The sequence below is a fragment of the Chiroxiphia lanceolata genome, chromosome 22 (genome assembly GCF_009829145.1).
Source record: "Chiroxiphia lanceolata isolate bChiLan1 chromosome 22, bChiLan1.pri, whole genome shotgun sequence".
Lineage (NCBI taxonomy): Eukaryota > Metazoa > Chordata > Aves > Passeriformes > Pipridae > Chiroxiphia > Chiroxiphia lanceolata.
In genome coordinates this window covers 5,996,096-6,016,648 of record NC_045658.1, presented here as the reverse complement: position 1 = coordinate 6,016,648, position 20,553 = coordinate 5,996,096, and the positions used below count along the sequence as shown (strand labels likewise).

The following is a 20,553-nucleotide window of genomic DNA, read 5'->3' as shown; positions in this document are numbered from 1 at the left end:
AGTGGGTACATAAATAACCCCTGGTTTTGGGGCACTCTTATTTGTGCAGTTTTCAGCAAAAGCCCAAGCGTTTACTCCTAATTCCATGATTAATCGTAACAGCAAGCATGTGTCTGTATTATGTTCACTTCAGATCCCTCAGCACAGAGCGCTCTGGGCACAGCCATGGCGGTGGGATTATCCAGGGTGTCGGACCCAATTTTCTTCCTCGGGATGACTCAATTCTCCATCCGAACGCTTCCCCTCGGGATCTTTCCATGTCCCCAGCCCAGCTGCCCCACTGCTGACATTTGGCTGCCACCTAGTGCCGAGACAGAAAACTATCCAAACCCCTTGCTTTTTGTGGCAAGTGGGTGTTTTTAATTTCACAGCCCAAGGAGGCAGCAAGATTGAGGAATTCATGACCCGCAAGGACCATCAGTCCAACCCCTGGCCCTGCACAGACATCCCAACAATCCCACCCTGTCCCTGAGGGTGTTGTCCAAACGCCTCTGGAGCTGTGGCAGCCTTGGGGCCGTGAAAAGAACCTTTTATGCTTATATCCAACCTGACCCTCCCCTGGCACAACCTCAGGGGCATTCCCTCGGGTCCTGTCACTGATCGCCAGAGGCATCACCGTCTACTCCTTCCACTTCCCCTCAGGAAGAAGCCGTAGGCTGCCATGGGGTCTCCCCTCAATCTCCTTTTCTCCGAGCCGAACAGAACCCGAGTGCCCTCAGCCGCCCCTCAAGACCCCTCACCACCCTCCTTCGCCCGCTCTCTAACAGCTTAATGCCTTTTTTTCTTTAAGATACGCTGTTTTAATACTCTTCATTGCCCCCCCCAAACCCTCACGCACAAGTATGTTCAAGCCCGGCAGAGCAGGGGAGGGACTACCCCGTCCTCTCCATGTCGCGCCTGAGGGGCACGGTGGAGACCCACATATAAAACTTGCCAGGGACTGAGACCCCGAATTCCTGGCAGTGTCCCCCCCAGCAACCGCACAAGCCACCGGGCCGCGGGGGCCCCGAGCGGGGGCGGGCGGCGGGGAGGCGGAGCGGCGGCCGCCGCTCCGCCTCCCCGCCGCCCGCCCCCGCTCGGGGCCCCCGCGGCCCGGCCCTGCTGACGCGTCCCGTCCCCGCCCGCCGCGCTGCGCCGCCATTTTGTGCGAGCCGCGGCCGGCAGCCGCGGGCAGCAGCCGCTCGTCTGCCTGTTCCCCCCCCCCTTGTCCCCGCCGCTGCTGCTGCCATGCCTTCCGCGCCGCTCCGCGTGGCCGTGGTGTGCTCCAGCAACCAGAACCGCAGCATGGAGGCGCACAACATCCTCAGGTAAGCGGGAGCGGGGGGAGAGGCTGCCGGCCGGATACTTCCCTTCCCGGCCTGGGCCGCGCCTGGGCCGCTCCGCTGTCACGGCGGGCCCTGCTCGGTGCCAGGGCTGGGGACACCGTCCTGTTCGCATCCCCGGGACGGGCTCGGGGGTCCCGGGGCGGTGGCGGCTGTTTCTGCCCTCCCTGTGATGGACCCTCTGGAGCCGGCGTTGAAAACGCGGGCTGGGCCCCTTCGACAGGCCCAAAACGGGGCCCGCGTCTCGACGTCTGAAAAGCTTAAATGCTCCCTTTTTAAAAAATTATTTATTTATTTATTTTAGGTTTTTATTTATTTATTTTTATTTTTTCCCCTTTTTTTTCCCCCCACTTTTTTTTTTTTTTTTTTCCACTTCACATGAAGGGGGCCCACGGGGAAGCCGGAGAGGGACTGACTTTCTGTCACGAGCTGGGGTAGTAACAGGGACAAGGAATACAAATTGAAAGAGGGGAAATTTCTAGGTTAGATGTTAGGAAGAAGGGTGGTGGGGCACTGGCAGGGGATGCCCAGAGAGGTTGTGGCTGCCCCTGCCCTGGAAATGTTCAAAGCCAGGTTGGGCAAGGCCTTGAGCAACCTGGTCTAGTGGAAAGTGTCCCTGCCCATGGCAGGGGGTGGGACAAAACGACATTTGAGGTCCATCCCAACCCTGTAACATCCTATGAAGACTGGAACCACTCCATGCCCTGAAAGGGAGCCCTTTCCTCTTGCAGGGAAACCAGGCCAGGTGTTTGGTTCAGAACGTTAAATGTCTTTGAGATTATAAGTGTTAATCTATTTAGGACTCCAGGTGTTTTCAGCTTGGCTGAATTCAAGAGGGGGGATGGGAGACTGAGGATGCACTGATGGACAGGAGGAGACCTGATCTGCCTGAAATCATGTCCCTAAATCTTCCCTTTGCACTGCAGGAACATGACGAAGGTGGTTGGGTTTTATTTTGTTAAAGTTCTGCAAAGAAACATTCACATTAGAAATACACGTAGCTGGCATAAGAAGCCGAACAACTATCTGCAGGCTGTGTGCTACATTTAAATAAAAAACAATGGCCTTCGAAGGAATAAATAATAGAAGCATCTGGTTCTGGCAGCCATCTTACTGTGAGCAGCAGCATTTCGTGCTTTTAAGGCTTAATCTTGGCATCAGATGTTACCCGTGAAAACATGATGCTGTTTTTTCTGCTGATGATGCTGAAACTGAGTTGTAATTGCAACCTGAGTGCTAATGACGAAGTTAAATTTGCTTCCAGCGTCAGGCCTTTTCCTTCCTGTCGCGTTTTTGCAGAAGAAATAAATCCCTTCCGGTGTGACCGAGGGTTGGCAAATGTGGCAGGGGAACGTTCCGGGTTTTGTTTGTTTTTTTTTTTTTTTAAAGTCTGTTCTCCCTTAAAAATTTGAATTAAAACGTAACAAAACGTGTTTGTTCGGAAAGTGTTTAATTTTATGTAATTACGTCGGTAGTTGTATAAACGGCAAAATAAAGATAAGGAAGTAACTGCCCCATGGAATGAGGATGGTGATTTGCCACTAAACGTCAGGAAAACGTCTGTGTTGGCTCAGAGCCCACCTGCCTCACCAGTTCAGGCAGTGTCTTGCTGTGTGTTGCACTGCAGTTGGAAAGAACCCGTGATTAAAAGAGGAAGAAACTGAGGAATTATGAAACTTTAAAGTATGTCGTTAGTGGATTATAAGACTTTAAAGGATATAAATTCTATCAGAAGTGCAGGGGACTATCAGAAAACAGAGTCTGGGGTCCAGCCTTCAGTGTGTGCTTGTGTATTTTGTGATCAACCAGGTTTAAAACACTTTGTTCTAATTTTCCAACAGAAGTCAGACTGGAGGTCTGTGTGAAGTTTGTTGGTAGGATAAGAGCCATCACCACAGGGGTGTGTTGGGCCATGGAAGCAAAGGGGAAACAGGAACAGCAGTAAGGGCTGTGCAGGAGGACACGCTCCTCCTTGTCAGACTGGGTGTGTGTAACCAGTCCCCGGGTCACATCTTACTCATCCTGCATTATTTATCACATGTGATGTGCACCCTCAGCCCGCTGGGGTGGGGTGAGCAGCACAACAGGCCTTGGTGCTGTGTAAGCACTGCTCAGCAATAACAAATATCCCTCTGTTACCAACACAAAAGCCACCGTGAAGAAAATTAACCCAGCCAAACCCAGCACGTTCTGTAGGTCTTTTTGACTTTTATTTTCCTTCTTTTGTCTTTTGTTACCACAGATCATGTAGGCAGGCTGTGGTTCTCCCTCAAACACAGAGGAGGGAGGCAGAAGAGTTAACTCTTCTCTTGTAACCAAATATTTTTATGCAGCAACTTCCACATTTCTGTTTGTGTGTATTTGCTTGGTAGTACCTTGAAAAGAAGTTACTGAGTTCAGAGTCTCTGTTCTACTGGTAATGAAAACCTGTAGGATGCTGATACACACTTAAGCCACATATTCCTTTGTTTTGGGAAACAAAGTCTTGGGAAATTAGGAGTGTCTTAGTGGCAGTGGAGAGTTTTAAATATCGAAACCACAGTAACTAAAACTTAAATTTCATATTGATGGTAAGACTTGTAGTTCAATATTGACCCTGTGAGAGAACACCAGTGCTGTTTGTGTGAGTTGTTAGTCACAGCTTCTCTCCTGGCTTCATCTGTCAGCACCTAAACACAGTGAGATATTGGCATTTATATTTCCTACTTAAACTGTATTAGTAAGCCCTCAAGAAGAAGGAAATGTTCTCAGATTTTTAGATTAAAGCACTTCATTTGACATCTTGTTAGTGATAATGCAAATTACAGCAAGTTGGTAGTATTCAAAGTTAGTTACCAATGCTTTTGTCCTGCTTTTAGCAGTGTGGGGTTGTTTGGGGGGTGGGTTTTTTAGGTTGGTTGAATGGCATAGTATGCTTTTTAAGCAGCCTACGAGGAGGGCACTGTTGGTATTTATTTTCCTGCTACATGTTGTGGAAAGGGTTGTGTTAAAATCAGTGATTGGTCCCCTGAAAATCCTCACCACTACCAGCTGCAGTGGCACTGCAGCATTCATTGCATTTGCTTTAAGTTTAGTAATACTCACTACTGGCCACTGTAAAGAGAAGCTGTGCTGTTCTGACTGTACAGAAAGCTGAAAAAATACCTTTATAAGAACGTGGGACATCTCGAAATAACAACGAAATAGAAGAAAGGTGTGGACAGAAGCTCACACCTCAGTCTGCACAGATTAATATTTCTCCTGTCAGTACCTGAAGCTGAGTGGTACCAACCCTGTGGTGTGTGAGTGCTCTGTTGGTGCAGTGCTGTGTTGCTCTCAGCAGCAGTTGTCTCCTGGTGACAGGGGATATTTGCAGGGAGCTCTGAGGGTTTGTGGAGGGAAATGCTCACAGGCACATGAGTAGTGCACGTGAACTCATTGTCATGAGCTCTGGACTCGGACTGAGGTGAGCAGAAAATGAATCCATACACTGACTCACTTTGTCCTTAATATCCTGGTAGTTTATCTACGTCAGTCTCGATGCTATTAATAGAAACAACTTCCTGAAATTTGGCACCATTTATAGTTTTGTTCATGTTTAAGCTCCACGTTTCCAGAAATCAGTGCTAGGATAGTGTGTTAGTCTGCCTTACCCTTTGCTGTTCATGACAGAGCTGAAGCTCATTATTTTCCATCTCCTGGGTAGTTTTGCCAGGCCAAGAACAAATATTGGATACACATTGTCTTGTAGGAGTTGTGCATCCTGAAAAGGCTGTGCCACAGGAGCACACTGCATCTCTCCAGCTGTTTAAGAAAAGCAGGCTGGTGAATAAAGACTCTGTGCAGGCATCCTTCCCTCCCCTGTGCCCCAGTTGTTGCAAGAAATGTGTTGAAACACTTCCAGAATATTTCGTAGCAGTTTTACCTGGTGTGTAAACAGTGTAAAAGTTGACACTACCAGTTGCCAAGGTGCAAAGCATGAAATTCCACGTGAGGAACACCTATTCCAGCTATTCAAGGAAGTAATTTTCAGTGGGTCACGGGCCTTGGAGGCACAAATTTTTAATGTGTGGAAGGCAAAATGAAGATTTCTGCTTTGTTTTATATGAGATCACCCAAACTTCAGGGACACTTCCAGCGGGGGGTTTTGATGCCTGTGATGCAAACAGACCTCTTTCAAAGAGTAGTATTAAAAGAAAAAAAATATAAGTTAGGAGGAAACCATAGAAGAAAACAATCAATTTGAAACTAAATTATTTCCTTAGCGTTGCAGTTTCTTCTATACATATTATGGCTCACTTTGTGTCCAGTAGAAGCAGCAGAATAAAAACATGGGTCTGGAAGTGTTGCAGGGAAAATAAATTACCAGTGACTCATAACTGCACCAGTTACATGTGATGGAGGGCTGGGAGGGGCAAAGAATTGCACTTTTTTCCACTTGCATCCGTTTTCAGTCATTAGTCCTGCAGAAAGAAGCAAAAAATCATCATGTATCCTGTCTGTTTACAGAAATAGGGACCTATAAATAGCTGCTGGAGGAAAAAGTAGGGAAGCAAGAAAAGAGAAAGGAGGGGCTGTGTCCTTATAGGAGGAATGAGAGGAAATAAGTGTTGATAGTTGCAGAGCAGTGCCTGAGCTTGGGGCAGAACTTGATCACAGTAGTCTGTGCACAGAAGCATTTTTGGATCACTTTGAAGGCACCATTTGAAGCAAACAGGCAACTTGAATCGGTGTCTTCTCCTGGATTTCCTTGCTGACCAAGGGGTGACTCTTGCACTGGTCCCCAGTCTCCTGTTCACTGTTCTCAGGGGCAAACTCTACAAATTTGGGTTTGTTTGTGGGGAGTGGGAAGGCACAGGCATTGGGTTGTTTGCCTGTTTTGTTTTAACATTGTTCACTCCATTCAGCCTCTGCTAAAATCATTGAAGGTGGGAGTGGGAGTCCTTAAAAAACAGATTAAGTCATGGTCTTGCGCTGTTTGAAGTTACACTGTCATTATAGACCCAAATGTTTCAGGACTTCTGAACAACAGCAACAGTATCTTACCATGTAACTGTGTCCATTAGACCACCAGAAAACAATCTATTTTTGGTCCTGTTATTCAACAAATATATTGTCATGTTTGTTAATATTACTGAAGGATGTATTGAGGTTCAAGTACAAATATTTCAGTTAATCAGAAAGAATATTTTGACATTACCCCTAAAGATAAGCAGGTTCTTGCCTCCCTTTTTTATTTTACTTAGAACTATTAAACAAGTGGTTGTCCATAAGAATGGAATGGAGCAACCCCTGATTTGCCCCACAGTTTTAGGCACCAGCCAGCAGAATATCTCCCCCCTTGTGTAAATGTAATTACACTGGATGGTTTGCAGTGCACTTGAGCAAAGTGTCAGGCACACAAATGTTTGTCCTGGGCTAATTAAATTACACCAGAGGTAGTTTGGGCAGCAGAGTGAGAAGAATGTAGTTATCACAGAGACTTTAGCAGAACATTTAAGTATTGATCAGTTGGTAGTTTTACTTACTTTCTTATATGAAGAGAAAAACGTCTCTGCCTCTACTGTACTGTTGAGAAGTGAATACAAGACACATGCTTTCTTGCAAATCCAGGATGTCTGAAAGCACAAAAGAAACATCCAAAAAGCTGTGTACCATAATTGTAAGAAAATCCCTATCAAATACAGGTGCTCCTTTAGAAATGGTGTGTGAGTTTGGGTTGTAACTGCAAGGAAACCTGTACACAGATTGCCACTTTGGTTGCTGAACTGTTGGGTTGTGATTTGGCTGATTGCTGAGAGGTGTTTTTAAAATTCACTGTGTTCTTGAGCGCTTTTCCTGTTGGAAATCATCCAGTCTAACTGCCTTCCCTCTCCCCTTCCCTTCTGTCTTGCAGCAAACGAGGATTCAGCGTTCGCTCCTTTGGCACAGGGACTCACGTGAAACTGCCAGGACCAGCCCCGGACAAGCCAAATGTTTATGACTTCAAAACAACATATGATCAGATGTACAATGATCTGCTTAGGAAAGACAAAGAACTGTATCCCTGTTGGCATGGCCTCTTTAAAAAATCCGGTGTGGTTCATCCTTGAAAGGTGTAATTCATTACTTGGCATTATGCATTAGGAACAGAGTTACTTGACTGGCAACTTAAAATGATTTCAGTTTATAGGTTTTTTTGTTTTTTACAATGGGCCTCTAATGCTCCCTTGTAAATTGCTGAGTTACAATGCACACATCCCAAATGCTCTTTTGTAGTGTGTTAACATGTTTAGCTCTTGAATGAAAGCACATCAGTACTCACAGATTGTCCATTGCCTGCACTGCACTGTGGATCACACGCTCTCAGTGCAAAGACTGTCCTGATAATGGATCTGGGAAGAGCGACCACCTCGACATTAATGTTGTATTTAGCTCAGACAAACTGCCAGGTAAGGTTTACAGATACTTTCTCTGGGAGAGAGGATACCTTTCATTAAAGAGCTCACCCTTCTCACTGAGGATTTCGTGGTACATGATCTGTGCACCAAGAAAAAAATAACCCTATAGTGTATTATAAAAAATGGACATAGGAGAGCCCAATAACGTATTTAATCCTGGAGAGCAGAGGTGATCAGGGTTAGGCACACTGCTAAAACCCATGACTAATGTCAAACTGCATGATTTTAAAATATCTATATTTAAAGTTGATTTTTTTTTTTTTAGGAAAACCCACAAACCTACAAAATTGGGGCACTCACTCTAGATACTCTTTTTTTCAACAAAGATCTTTTTAAAAAAAAAAAAAAATCAAAATGTAGGATATAGTCTTACTGTATCACATGTGATGTGCTGGTTTATTTGTTGGTGTTTTTTTTTTTTAATCCCTCTGCCTATAGAGAAAAAGGCAAATCTTGCAAACCCAACATAATGAGGTATGTCATATCCATATCTTGATTAAAAGAACTGCTTCAAAAGAAAATAACTTGAATTGAGAATTAATTTTAACAAGCACTAGCGACTTGTGATTTCCTTTTTGCATCCTTCATTGCTGCTGTCCTGAGTATGGCAGTACTTAAAAAAAAACCCCAAACAACAGAAAGCCTGCCCAGCCCCCCCGTTCAGCATGTGTAGGAGTTACCATCCTGGTTCTGCTCCATGCTGGACACAGTTGCTGTGTTCCCCAAATGTATCTGCAGTGTCACAGTTAAACCTTTTCTCAGGATGAAGGAAAGCAGGTTTAAACAACAGCCATTTCAAGGGAAATAGGGCAGGAGCAATTGCCTCTGTGACTTTGCTTTTTTGATTCTCGGCTAATTTGAGGTTTTCAGACTGAAGACTCAGCACAGAAATCAACTCCATTCCCAGAAATGGGTTTTGAGGGTAAAGACTTTAGCCAAAAGCAGAGCTACTCTCATCAGCGAGGTGTGGAATAGGTTTTTTGTGAACCAGGGTCCCAGGGACCTCAGTCCTTTTGGGTGAGCCTTAATTCCTAGGGGTGGTGGGCATGGGGACATGGCCTGTGGGGGGGGAGGGCCTGCTCTTCTCCTGGGCTTGGATTGGGGTGGGGAAACAAAAGGAGCTGTGTTTCCATATGATTGAGCTGCTTGTTCTGTTCCCCAGCCTTGCTTTCATCAGCTCAGTGGACATGACTCTCACCTGTAGCCTTTCCCTGTGGTCTGACATGGTGTGTCCTGGGGACATTCCCATATGGCAGCGAGGAGCCACGGGAAGTGTGAGGGCTCAGCATCCAGTTCTGCCTCACTGGGGAGTGATCTCCATCCAGTCCCACGTGCCAGCAGGGACCCCAGGCACTCTGCACACCAGATACTCAGTGAAATTGTGGCTGTAAGGGACAGGGAACATTCCCTGCCCAAGGAAATGTCCCCAGTTTCAGAAAGCAGTGGTTTCAAACAGCAAAGAGCTGCTGCAGTGTTGGACCTCCCTCAGAGCAAGGTTAAAACTGTGTTAGAAAGAAGATCCACTGAACCTCTCCTTTCACTTGTGGAAAGGGGGGACAACTATTAAAAACCCACTCTACAGAGACTAAAAGCACCTTCATTATAGTTAATTAGCGAAATATAGAGCACAGGCTCACATACCTTGAAGGCATATGTTGCATTTAAGAAGCACAGGAGTAAGAGATTCGGTTGAGTAGGTGGTTACAGTGTCTCTAAAATGGAAGTACTTCAAAGCCTTTTAAGATGTGGTAGTTAAAACTTATAGTTAAAATAAGTACCCACATCTCCCATTGCATTTGGAGAATATAGCATTTAAATTCCCTGAGCCCTAATAGAGGGCTGTGACAAAACCATTTAAAGCTGTTCTGAATGTGGCTTTTGGTTGCTTTTTTAAAATATTCTTCTGTTGTTTCTAGGACAACAGTAGAGAAAGATTCTGCTGCTAATCTGGAGGAGACATGGCCAGGCAGCACCTCTGGGGCTGTGTGTGTAGTACAGATACACCACCTTGTACTTGCACGTGTGATCCACCTTTCCAAGATCATGATTACTTGCTCCTTACAACTGTGTGAGGGGGTTTGAGGACTCAATTCTAATTATATGGTGGTGACTTTAAAGATGAAGCAAAAATAGAGCAAAACTGGTGAGCCCTGCCTTCAGGTGAACTCAAAAATTAATCAAGGATGAAACTTGCTAAACACCAGTTTAAATCTTCATCAGGAGGTGCTTTTATGCCCAGGGATAGGAACTGTTCAAATGGAAATTTGACCAAAATTCTGCAGCAGTAGCTCCTGGGTCCTTTATCAATGCTGACTAACTCCCTGACTGTTTCTCAACACTGGTGTATCTGTGACCCTCACATTAAAAGATGCCAAATGATTTCCTTAGATAGGTGGGCATTTTTAATTAGGATTTCTAGGCAGCCTACATCTAACCTGCAAACCTGGCCTCTTGCTCTCTTCCCTGTGTTTTACCTCCTCTTTTAATGTGACCTGCTCTGTAACTGTAGATAGGATTCCAGTTTTAGCTCCTTAGTTACATGAGGATATAAAATTGAGGGGAGGGTGGAAAAGGTGTCCTCAAGAAGTTCCTAAAGGTGTGCTTGTTAGAAGGAAAATTTCAGAAGTGAAGAAGAAAAACTGGCTTGGTACATCTCACTTGAAGACATATTGATTCTTTTCTGTCAAAAAAAAAAAGGTAGTGATGATCTTGGTGATTGGGATCTGGTTCTTCTCTGTGAACTCCATGTTGAAGGTGGATGCCCATGTGGTATTGCCTTGTAGCTCAGTCTTGAGCAGTAACTTATTTAATTCTACTTCAGGTAAGCTCTTCATGCATGTATTTGTCTTACATTTTATCAGGTTTTCTCATGGATTTTGAGCTGATAAGCAGTTGTCAGCTTCTGTTCTGAGCTGTCATTGCAGTGGTCAGCAGGATAGCTTCTGTGTCTGGAGACCACTCTGGGGTGGTTTATTTTAGATATGTTTAGGATTGGGTTTTGGGGGTTTTTTTAAGGTTGGGTTTGTTTTATTCTTCTCTGGTTTTTTTGAAGCCTGACCTTCCAAGAGCTAAAAATAGTTGAAGTCATGGCCTACCTGTCAGTGGCAAAATTCTTCCAAAGCCAGTGCAGTACAAGTCTCATTTTCTTCCTTAACGTGTCTTTCAAAGTACTTCAGTGCTCCTAGAAATAGAGGGAAGGAATGAGGGTGGAAAGCAGTGTTTAAACTGGATTTGAAGAGGCTTCTAAGAGGCACATTTGTGTGAATCAATATGCTTCCAGCCATAGCTGAATTCCAATCCCTTTTTCTCCATAAGACCAACACACTTCACAAAGTCCCAGGCCTTTCAAACGCAGCATTTTTCAGTACTTTTTAGTCTGACTTCTGATCAGAATGCCTTTAATCTTGGCTTCATTTACATTAAAAAGGAAAGATATCAAATTATTAAAAATATATAAACCAGAAATATATTATTTAAATTTTATTTCCCTTGTGTTTGAACTTAGGGACACAGTAGAAACTGCAGACTCCAATCTAATATTAAGTGCTTTTCAGCATCTAAAACATCTCTGCCATGCTGTCAGTCTGCCAGCTAGTCTTTGGAAGGTTTATTTCCTTAGCCAAGGTGAGTCCTGAACAGATGCTCTAAGGAATTCTGACTGCAGGATCCTATCTGAGGCTGAGGACTCTTGTAAAATCCATTTAGAATTGAAATGATTTCATTTATTGGCCCAGGTTTGGCAGTTTCATCATGACTTGAAGGAGGGGAGCATTGAAGACTTTACCTCCCATTACCACAAAACTTCTGTGCCAGCATAAGGGTTGCTTATGCCTTCTTTTCCTTACAATAATTCCAAATCCATTTTCATGGTAGTGACTGTAATTTCTTAAACTGGCATTGATTGCAAGCCAGTGTTGCACTGAGGACTGTCTCCTGCAGACTCATCCAGCGTGCTGCTTCCCCTGCATGCTGCTGTTCCAGAGTGGCCCTGCTGTCTTTGTGATTGTGTTCTCAGGTTTCCCAGATGCCTTAAATGAAACGGCTTAATTGATTTAGGGGTTGTAATGCTTGTGGTTTGCTTTATCTGAGGTTCCCTCTCCAGCTCTAACTCCAGGTAGCTGAAAATTACCTTTGAGTTTCACGGCACAAAGCAGTGAGAGCAGCAGAAGGCAATTTGAGAAGGGCTGTTGCAGCCCCTGCTTCCCTGAGACGTTAAATGGGGTGACTCTTTCTCTCTCACAGACCTCTCTCTCTCCTCACAGCTTCCTCAAAGCTCTTCCCCCCCTTCAGCCCAGTCCTACGACATTTGCTGCTCATCCTCTGGAACCTGGCAGTGTTTTCCAAACCTGAGAAGAGCATCTGAAAGTCATGGGTGACACTTCTGAACTTTCTTGCCCACTGGTTTTGAGTGACTGTTGTATTCCTTTTTTACATGTCCCTGTCACTTACTGAGCTTGGCAGGAGTTTAAGCCAAGTGATCAAACACTGGACATTCCAGCAATCCAAACTCCTCTTGAAGTTCACACTTGGCTGAGGTGCAGCTGTTGGGTGATGTGGGCAGACGTGCCACACATCTTCAAAGTCATCTTGTGGTCTGTCTCTGGTATCCTTATCTTCCTTTAGTCCCTTCAGTAGATCTGTGCCATCCCTTCTCCAGGTCTTTGGTTTTCCCATTGCTCCATTTCTTTTCCCCTTTGACAACTTGTTTCTCTCCACTTTCATCTCCAAATACTGTTTCAGCTGTTCAGCACCAACAAGTCATTGGCATTTGAGCACTGGGCTTAAACTCAAGATGTTTCCTGCTTCTGCTGATGTTTGGGTAGGTACCCTCAGCTTTGGGGCTCAGCCAGGCTTGAGGGAGTGAGCAGGGCTGGCACGTGGTTGTATTTGGACCAGCTGCTTTGAGCGGGCTCAGCTGGACTTCTCAGTGCAGTTTGTAGCTTAAAAATCCCAGGTAGTTGTCCTTCACAAGGAAAAACAAGCTCAGTTCTTTGCAGGTCATTAATGCAGGCACAGATGTTACCAGAAATGTTACTTAACCCAGCTTAGTATGTTTGTTATGGTTTGGAATGGCCTATTTTAGAATCGAAGAATCACAGAATGGTTTGGGTTGGAAGGGACCTTCAAGATCACCCATTTCCACCCCCTGCCATGGGCAGGGACACCTTCCACTGTCCCAGGTTGCTCCAACCTGGCCTTGGACACTTCCAGGGATGGGGCAGCCACAGCTTCTCTGGGCAACCTGTGCCAGGGCCTCCCCACCCTCACAGGGAACAATTTCTCCCCAATATCCACCTAAACCTACTCTCTTTTCGTTTTGAATCCAGTAGAATCATAGAATGGTTCAGTGTTTAGAGTACCATGAAAGACTTGTGACCAAACTGGTTTGTACTAAACCCAACCCAGTTTCAGTTCAAGTGAAAGGCAGTTTGTGCTCTGGCTGTGGAGTGAAGGCAGTTCTTGCAACCATAATCACCGAGCTTGGAAAGTAGATTTGTAGTGCCCAGGCCCATTTTCAGGCTTTCATTCCCTGTGAAAGGAGCTGATGCTGAAGGTGGAAGAAGGTTGGGCAGCCTCACCCTCCCCACACACATCCTTTAAGGAAATATCTACTTCCTAGACAAATTGCCAAGCAGGGTTTAACACAATGTGAGGTGTTTATAATGCAGGTAGTAATAAATAAATTTAGATGGTGTAGAAAAGAGACCTGCAAATGGAAGTGTGAGAAGCATTCTGCTCTGCTGCTGGTTTTCCCAAAGAAGAACAGCAATGTTTGAATATGGTGGCAGCTGCACCACAGGGAATAATCAGCATGTCAGCTTTTTTTGAAGATGTAGAAACTTTGGGTGCCAACCATTAATTTAAAGATTTCCCCCTCCATGCACTAAAAAGTATGTATACATTTTAGCAAATGTTCTTTGCCCAATTACATTTAATGAAGTGGCCTCTAGTGTATTTTTGCAGAATGGCCTGGGTTGGAAGGGACCTTAAAGATCATCTCCTTCCAACCTCTCTCCATAGGCAGGGACACCTCCCAGTAGCCCAGGTTGTTCCAAGCCCCATCCAACCAACTTCCAGGGATGGGGATTTTAGATGACTATGTAATTAATTTATATACCCCAAAACTTTTCAGCTCAGATCACTTGGGAGCTTCAGCTTCACGTGGGAGTTAAAATGAAAGTTACTGAATACTTGGATCAGTAAGATCACTTTTCTGTTATCATACAGGATTAGAGACTTTATGCTCATGGCTAAAAGTGTTCACCCTGTCAGTGACACAAATTATTGATAAAGTGGTTGGAGGGGTGAGGGATGTTTGGTAAAAGGCATTTCTGGTGTCTAGGACAGGAATTTTAAATTTGGGTGGCAGAAGCTGTGAAAGCTTTAGGGGTTTATCCAAACACACACGTAATTCCTTTTTTTAAATACTTGTATATCTTCATCACTAGATTATTATGGGGTGTCCTTAGCTAAAAGGAGAGAATGCACAGTCAGAAACAATAGAAATAGGTGGGTCTGGCCATGTCCATAAGAATGAGCAACACTGGTGCATCTATTGCAAAAACCCAACTTGTATTGCACCATCTCCTTTTTACATCAAGTCTTTCCATTGCTGAGCTGTCAGGCAGGGATTTCATCACTGTGGATCTGTTTAGCACAGTCACTGCAGTAAAGGTGAACTCTGAGCTGGACTCCCTGTAAAAATGTGATGGATTTACTATGCCAGTCGATTGCAGGAGGTGAAGGCCTCTTAGAGAAATGCAGGCATGTTCTGTTGAGTGTGAGCATGGCAGGGAAGGTGTGACAGCAGGGAAAGGCAGGTGGAAATCTTGGGAGGACCTGCTGAAGAAGTGGCTGCTGAAGAGAAAGAGCAGAGATGCACGGGATAGGTGAGCATGGAGTTAAAATCTGTTGGAAGGAAAGCAGAGCCTGACTTCAGTGATTCCACATCTGGCAGTGTAGTGGAAACCATTAATGAGTTGTAGGATCTGCATTCACCTGAGCTCACAAAGAGAAGGAAGCTGGGTTGTGATTATGCACTGGGGGCAGTCCACATCCCTCTGCCTGCTTGGGGGGTGCTGTGCTCCTTTCTGCCAGGTGAAAAAGATTTCAGGCAACCAAATATGAAAGTGTCATGAATCTTTTAACTGCTTATTTCAGTCTCCTTTTATAGGCAGATGGACCCTTGGAGGAAAAAAAAAAAATAGCTGTAAGTTGGCAGCAGAAAGCTCGGCTGTGAGGCAGAAAGCTTGTGTGGGTTTTTGGAATATGCGTAATTCTGTCTCCAGGCTCAGTCAGGAAAGCTAGGGGACAGATGCCAGCAACATTTTATCCTAGAAAGGGAAAAAAGAGAACCCAAAAAAGTGTGTGGGATGTTGTGGATTTTTTTTTTTTTTCCCCTTGAACTGCATGATGTAGAAACAAGGACCACGGAGCCCAGAAAGGGCTCCCCTTCCAACAGAACAAAGCAGCACAGCCAGATGTTGACAGGTATTTTGAAAATGCAGTAATTTTCAAAATGCTCTAGAAATAACCAGAGGTCTGAAATGGCTTCATCAAAGTGTTGTTTGGTTTTTTTTTTTCCCAAGCATGACAAACCCAAGGAGAGTTTACAGGGGTGCTGGGAGGAAGCAGTGGGTGCTGGTGTGCAGGAGCTGCTTGTGAGAAAGCTTTGGGCTATGAAGGACAATTCTTTAATAATATAAGGAGAAATCTTTCGGGAAAGAAGAGTGGTAAAAGGCTTGGGAGCGACCTGGAGAAAAGAAGTGTGGTCCAAGTCAGTTGGTTGAGAGAGAGAATTGACGACATATATTTGTGATAAACAGCTTATCATTCCATTTGTGGTGCAGAATTGAAATCTGAAGTAGTTGAAGTGCAGTGGTGCAGACACAAAAGAACCCAGTATATTTGCAACATAAAGTAGATCTAATAGGTAGAAAGATGGGTTCAGTTCTTGACAGAGCTTAAACACTTGAAATATTTGAAAGCTTTGGAGGCTGTTTGCTTGAAGACTGTTCAAGAACACCTTGGAGCACATGGTGCACATCTGGCTACCAAGGGGGAGTAGAACTTGAGCTATCAGAGGGCAACTGCAAAAAGGTAGGCAGAAAGTTGTTGGTCTTTTGTTACAAAAATATTAGGACTGTTCTCTGAAAAGAAATACATTTATGTGACCTTTTCAACAAGGAAATAAACCAAGATGACCCCTCACGTACTGCTACTAATGATTTTTTTTTTTCTCAGAATCCTGTTACCTCAAGAAATTATAGGCTGCTATTTGAATGTAAAAATACCTACTTAGATGGCTAAAAATACAGCAGTGTCAAAGTAAGGAAGAGGTGCATCTGCCTCCAGGCTTTCTCCATTCAAACCTTTCCTGGCATTCCTGATTTGCCCATAAAGCTTGGCCTTCAGAGGGAGTTTGGTTTTACTCAGGCGAGTAGATTCGTGTGACAGTCAACCCTGGAGTGCTCCTGGTGGAACTGTGTGTCCCAGAAGGCTCAGGAAACGGTGGGATTGGTGAATCCTGCCTGAAAGGGGGATGCAGGTTGTTAAACCTCAAGGTTACAGTAGCAGCACAAATATAGCTCCCAGGCAGCATAACAGATTCCTTTCACACGGTGATGAGGCTCTGACAGGCATAAAGTCAGTGTTTTTCTTATTCCCTAAATGGGAATGTATCTTGGGATATTTTTAAGGGATGTGCTTCTGTTATTTCCTTGACTTTCTTTGGGAGTTCAGTTGCATAAACCCAAGGCCCAGGTGGGGCTTTGTGCAGGTGACACCACAGACACCCTGGGATTACCTTTGAAGAGGGAGGCCCCTGGAGTGAATGTAGGACATTGTGCTTATGCAAACAGGGCAGGCTGTGTGTTCTAAACATTAGGGATACAAAAATAGTTGCCCAAGAAAAGTTGTCCTTCTGAGCTCTTCTGAGGGCCTCCTAAAGCTGTCCTGCCATTGCACTGGTGACAGTGACAGGTCTCTGCATGAATTACCCTGATGGGGGTCACACTGTCATCTTGGGAGTCTCTTTAATGGTCTTTGAACTTTATATTTGCAAACAGAAAGAATCTTATTTTAAAGATACAGTAATAATTTAACTTGTACTGGTCATTTGCTCAAAAACGTGACTTGTCTTAAAGTGAAGGTACTTAACTCAAGCGACTTCAGATACACACAGAATGGAATTTTACACATGTTGGACAGAAATAAGAGAATCAAGCCACGACCAGAGAGATTCCAGAACTGCAAAGATGTTTTTGATTTGATCCTAACGTGTGAAGAAAGAGTCTATGATCAAGTAGTAGAAGGTAAGGACCTTGAACTGATAAACCAAGTTAACTTTGGGTGCTTTTTTCCCCTCCCTCCTCCCTGAAGTCCTCCACAAATCTGGAACCACCTCTGTCTCCTCCAACTGCTGCTGCTGGAACACCAGTGGGGACAAGAGCTTGCAGTCATTGATGTAGACTTTGTGTACCAGACCTGGGATGGATGAGCACTTGTTTCTAAAAGATGTTGGCAGCTACAGGGAGTGTGTATGTGTAGCAATATTAAGGGCTGACATAAGGAAATCTGTAGAAACTCAGGTAACATGTTTGGTTTGGAAATGCCCATGGATCTCAAAACCCAACAAGTTGTATGAGATGAGCATTTTTCCACTCTGGGTTGATGGAGGCTTAAGATCTCTTCCTTATGCAACTTCCCTTCCCTGCAGAAGGCTTCCTGTGACCTACTGAGCAGTTTATCCACATTAAATACCTCTTGTACAGGTGGAGAAGCTGCTCCTGAGTGTTGTTAACACTGTGCAAACGTGGCATGGCTTTGCCTTGAATGAGTCAAAGTGAGATGTGCCAGAAGCATCTGGGCTGGGGGTTGGGTGCCACGTGATCTCAGTGCACAGGCTCCATGTGAACTCACCCAAAACCTTGGGCTCTCAGCAGTGACTCAGTTCCTGGGCTGAAAAACCTTGTCTGCCTCTGGAAATGCTGGATACAGGATTTAAGGGGTTCCTTTCACCCTGAAAGACCAGCCAGCTCAATTAGTATCATACACACAACTTAGAGGGCTGTTGCCTTGGCTTTTCCATCCTCAGTGGTCACGTCACAGGCAGTGCAGGGCACATTTGGGCTCCTGCAAAGCAAGGGGTCAGTGTTCTGAATGCTTAAGGGAAGGGTTGAAATGTGTGAGTGAGTTCTGAGGGCAGCTCTGGCACTTGAGGGAGCCTTCAGCAAGTGCAGCATGCCTCATGTAGAAAGTGGCTTTCCCTCTGTTTTAGGTGAGTATCCTGAGGAAGGGAGGGGAAGATCAACCCCTTGCTGATTTTCCAGTTGTGCATCTCTCTCCCTTCATGGTAATAATGCCCTTCACAATCAGCCCAAATGGCTCTGGGTGTGAAACCCGTGGAGGCCTCAACGGGTTTGCCAAAATGAAGGTGCAGGATGGGGATGGGAGAGAACTTTTATGTCAAGTAGGAAGGGTGTTAGAGAGGCACAGCAATAGTACAAGGGCCCACTAGTAGGAAAAGGATGGAGGGTTTTTTTCCCCCTCCACCCCCTGTTAATAAGTGGACACATTAAAGCTAGAATTTTTTAATGTGACTTGTAGGAGTTCACCTTGCAGTGTCACATTCAGAGTGCTGGATGAACAGTGGTTTTTTTTAAAAAAGGAGCAATTAAAACCCTCCAGGTGAGGAAGCCCAACATCCTTCTTGATTTTTGAGACTCCTGATTGTGGTCTTTAGAGTGAGCAGTAACCTTCCTTGAGCAGGGCAAATAAACTGGCGTGACCCTTCCACAAATCTGAATTATTCTGTGTCCAAAATCCATTTCTCGTTTTTGAAATGAAAGGGACAATGTGTAAGACAATGTTAAATAAAAAAATATTCTAAAAACTGGTTTGGGAAAGACTGATGTGACATTGCCTGTGCATTTTTAAAAACCTTGTTAATACTTTGTGTGTAAAACACGATACAGTTCCACCCCGAGTTTTGCTGTTACGTGTGTTTTGTTTTCAAATAGATTTAAATTCCAGAGAGCAGGAGACGTGTCAGCCAGTCCATGTGATCAATGTGGACATTCAGGATAACCACGAGGAGGCCACTCTGGGTGCTTTCCTTATCTGTGAGCTCTGCCAGTGTGTAAGTAGAGAGGGCTCCTTGCCTGGGGGTGCCTGGGACTGCACAGGGGGCAGGGCTTTGCTTAGTGCTCCTGAAAGGTGCTGCATATTGCAGAAGAGGGGACAGTAAAATCCATGTCAAGGATTGTAAGTTCCCAGATTCTCCTGGTTATTTTCAGAGCTCTTGGGCAAATAGATGAACTTAACCACGGGTTCGTGGTTTCCAAAGTGAAACAATTTGAATTAGGTGGGATTTAAACGTCAGAGTTGCATTCTGAATCCTGGTATTCTTGAAAAAAAATCCCTTTATAGGTGTGTTTCATAGCACCCCAGGGCTGTGTGTGTGATGTGGAACAAAACACTGGTGCCCCAGCCCTTGGTGTAAGACTGAAATGAGCTGCACTCAGACAACGGAACTGAGAGCAGAGGAAGGACCTGTGTCCTTTTACACTGCCCAGGTTGAGGAGTTCACCTATTCCAGGGTGGCAACAGGCTTTCTTTTTTTTAACTCCAGCCTGTGTGGTCTATTTTGGTCTCAAATCCTTTCCAGATTCAAAAAGCCTAAGAGGGTTCAAGGACTTGAAATTTTAGCCATCTGTTCAGTGTGTGCCTGGAGCTATTCTGGAGGGTTCTTAGCTGGTGGGGAGGGATGTTGCCTACTCAACAAAGTGCTAGTGAAGTGCCAGTTGGGTGGGTTGGGGAAGGAAGGATCTGCAGATAAACATAAAGCAGAATATCTGTGCATTTGGGAGTGCTGGCAATGTCAATAAAGCACCCAAGGGCTGCACTGTTGGGCACAGCCTCTGCTGGGTTAGATTTCCCAGGGAGCCAAAAGCCTGGGATTCTTAGAGTTTTCTAAACAGCATCATATCCTTGGAGTCTGGTTGCTTAGTCTTTTTTCTCTTCTAGATACAGCACACAGAAGACATGGAAAATGAAATAGATGAGCTGTTACAGGAATTTGAAGAGAAAAGTGGAAGGACTTTTCTTCATACTGTCTGCTTTTATTAAAGCACATCTGTCTCTTAGGCCTTAATACAGATGAGGGAAGCATGTGTTTAAATTTCTGATTATACTGTATTTTCCTGGAAAATGAATATTGATCTTTTTTTGTTTGTTTGTTTGTTTGTTTAAAAACTCCTTTTCAGTGTCTTTTTGTTTCAGGTGTTCTGTCACAGGTAGGCAGAGGTACTGGTTGGGCTTGTACATATGAAATGATGAAAAGTATACACAAAGGCCACCTATTTAAAAATGAAATTCAAGTTCTTTTCTAAATCCTACTTTAATTATTACAAGTAGGTTTTTAATTATAAAGAGAATGTTTCTTGAATATAAGTTTATAATGTATTTTTCCAGCTTACAAATTTATTTTATTTCAGTTGTGCTTTTTTTTTTTGGCTTTTTTTTTTTTTTTAAATTTAATGTGACAGAATGGCTGAGGATATGAATGGAACAATTAAATAACTGAGTATCTGTATATTATTAGCTATAAAGTTGGAAGCATCCAATAAAAATGAAAAACCTCTAAGTTTGTCTGTTTTCAAAGTAGCAGCTGAGGAAGTGTCTGTTCTTTTTGAGGTAAAACACAAAGTATCTGTGTGAGATGAATAAACTGAGAGGCTGTAGCTGTAGCAGTCAGGGCCCGATGTGTGAGGAAGGTGGGGAGAAATGGCAAACTCCACTGTCAACAGAAA

At 44.4% G+C, this 20,553-nt stretch overlaps 1 protein-coding gene across 1 annotated transcript; it reads left to right on the top strand.

Moving 5' to 3' along the window:
* The first annotated feature begins 1,125 nt into the window (after nt 1-1,125).
* Nucleotides 1,126-20,387, top strand: SSU72 (SSU72 homolog, RNA polymerase II CTD phosphatase). Its single transcript, XM_032708737.1, has 5 exons — nt 1,126-1,307; nt 7,198-7,341; nt 16,916-17,055; nt 18,763-18,881; nt 19,769-20,387. Exons 1-5 carry the CDS (start codon nt 1,228-1,230, stop codon nt 19,868-19,870), a joined length of 585 nt encoding a protein of 194 aa, XP_032564628.1. The 5' UTR covers nt 1,126-1,227; the 3' UTR covers nt 19,871-20,387.
* Nucleotides 20,388-20,553: the final 166 nt, after the last annotated feature.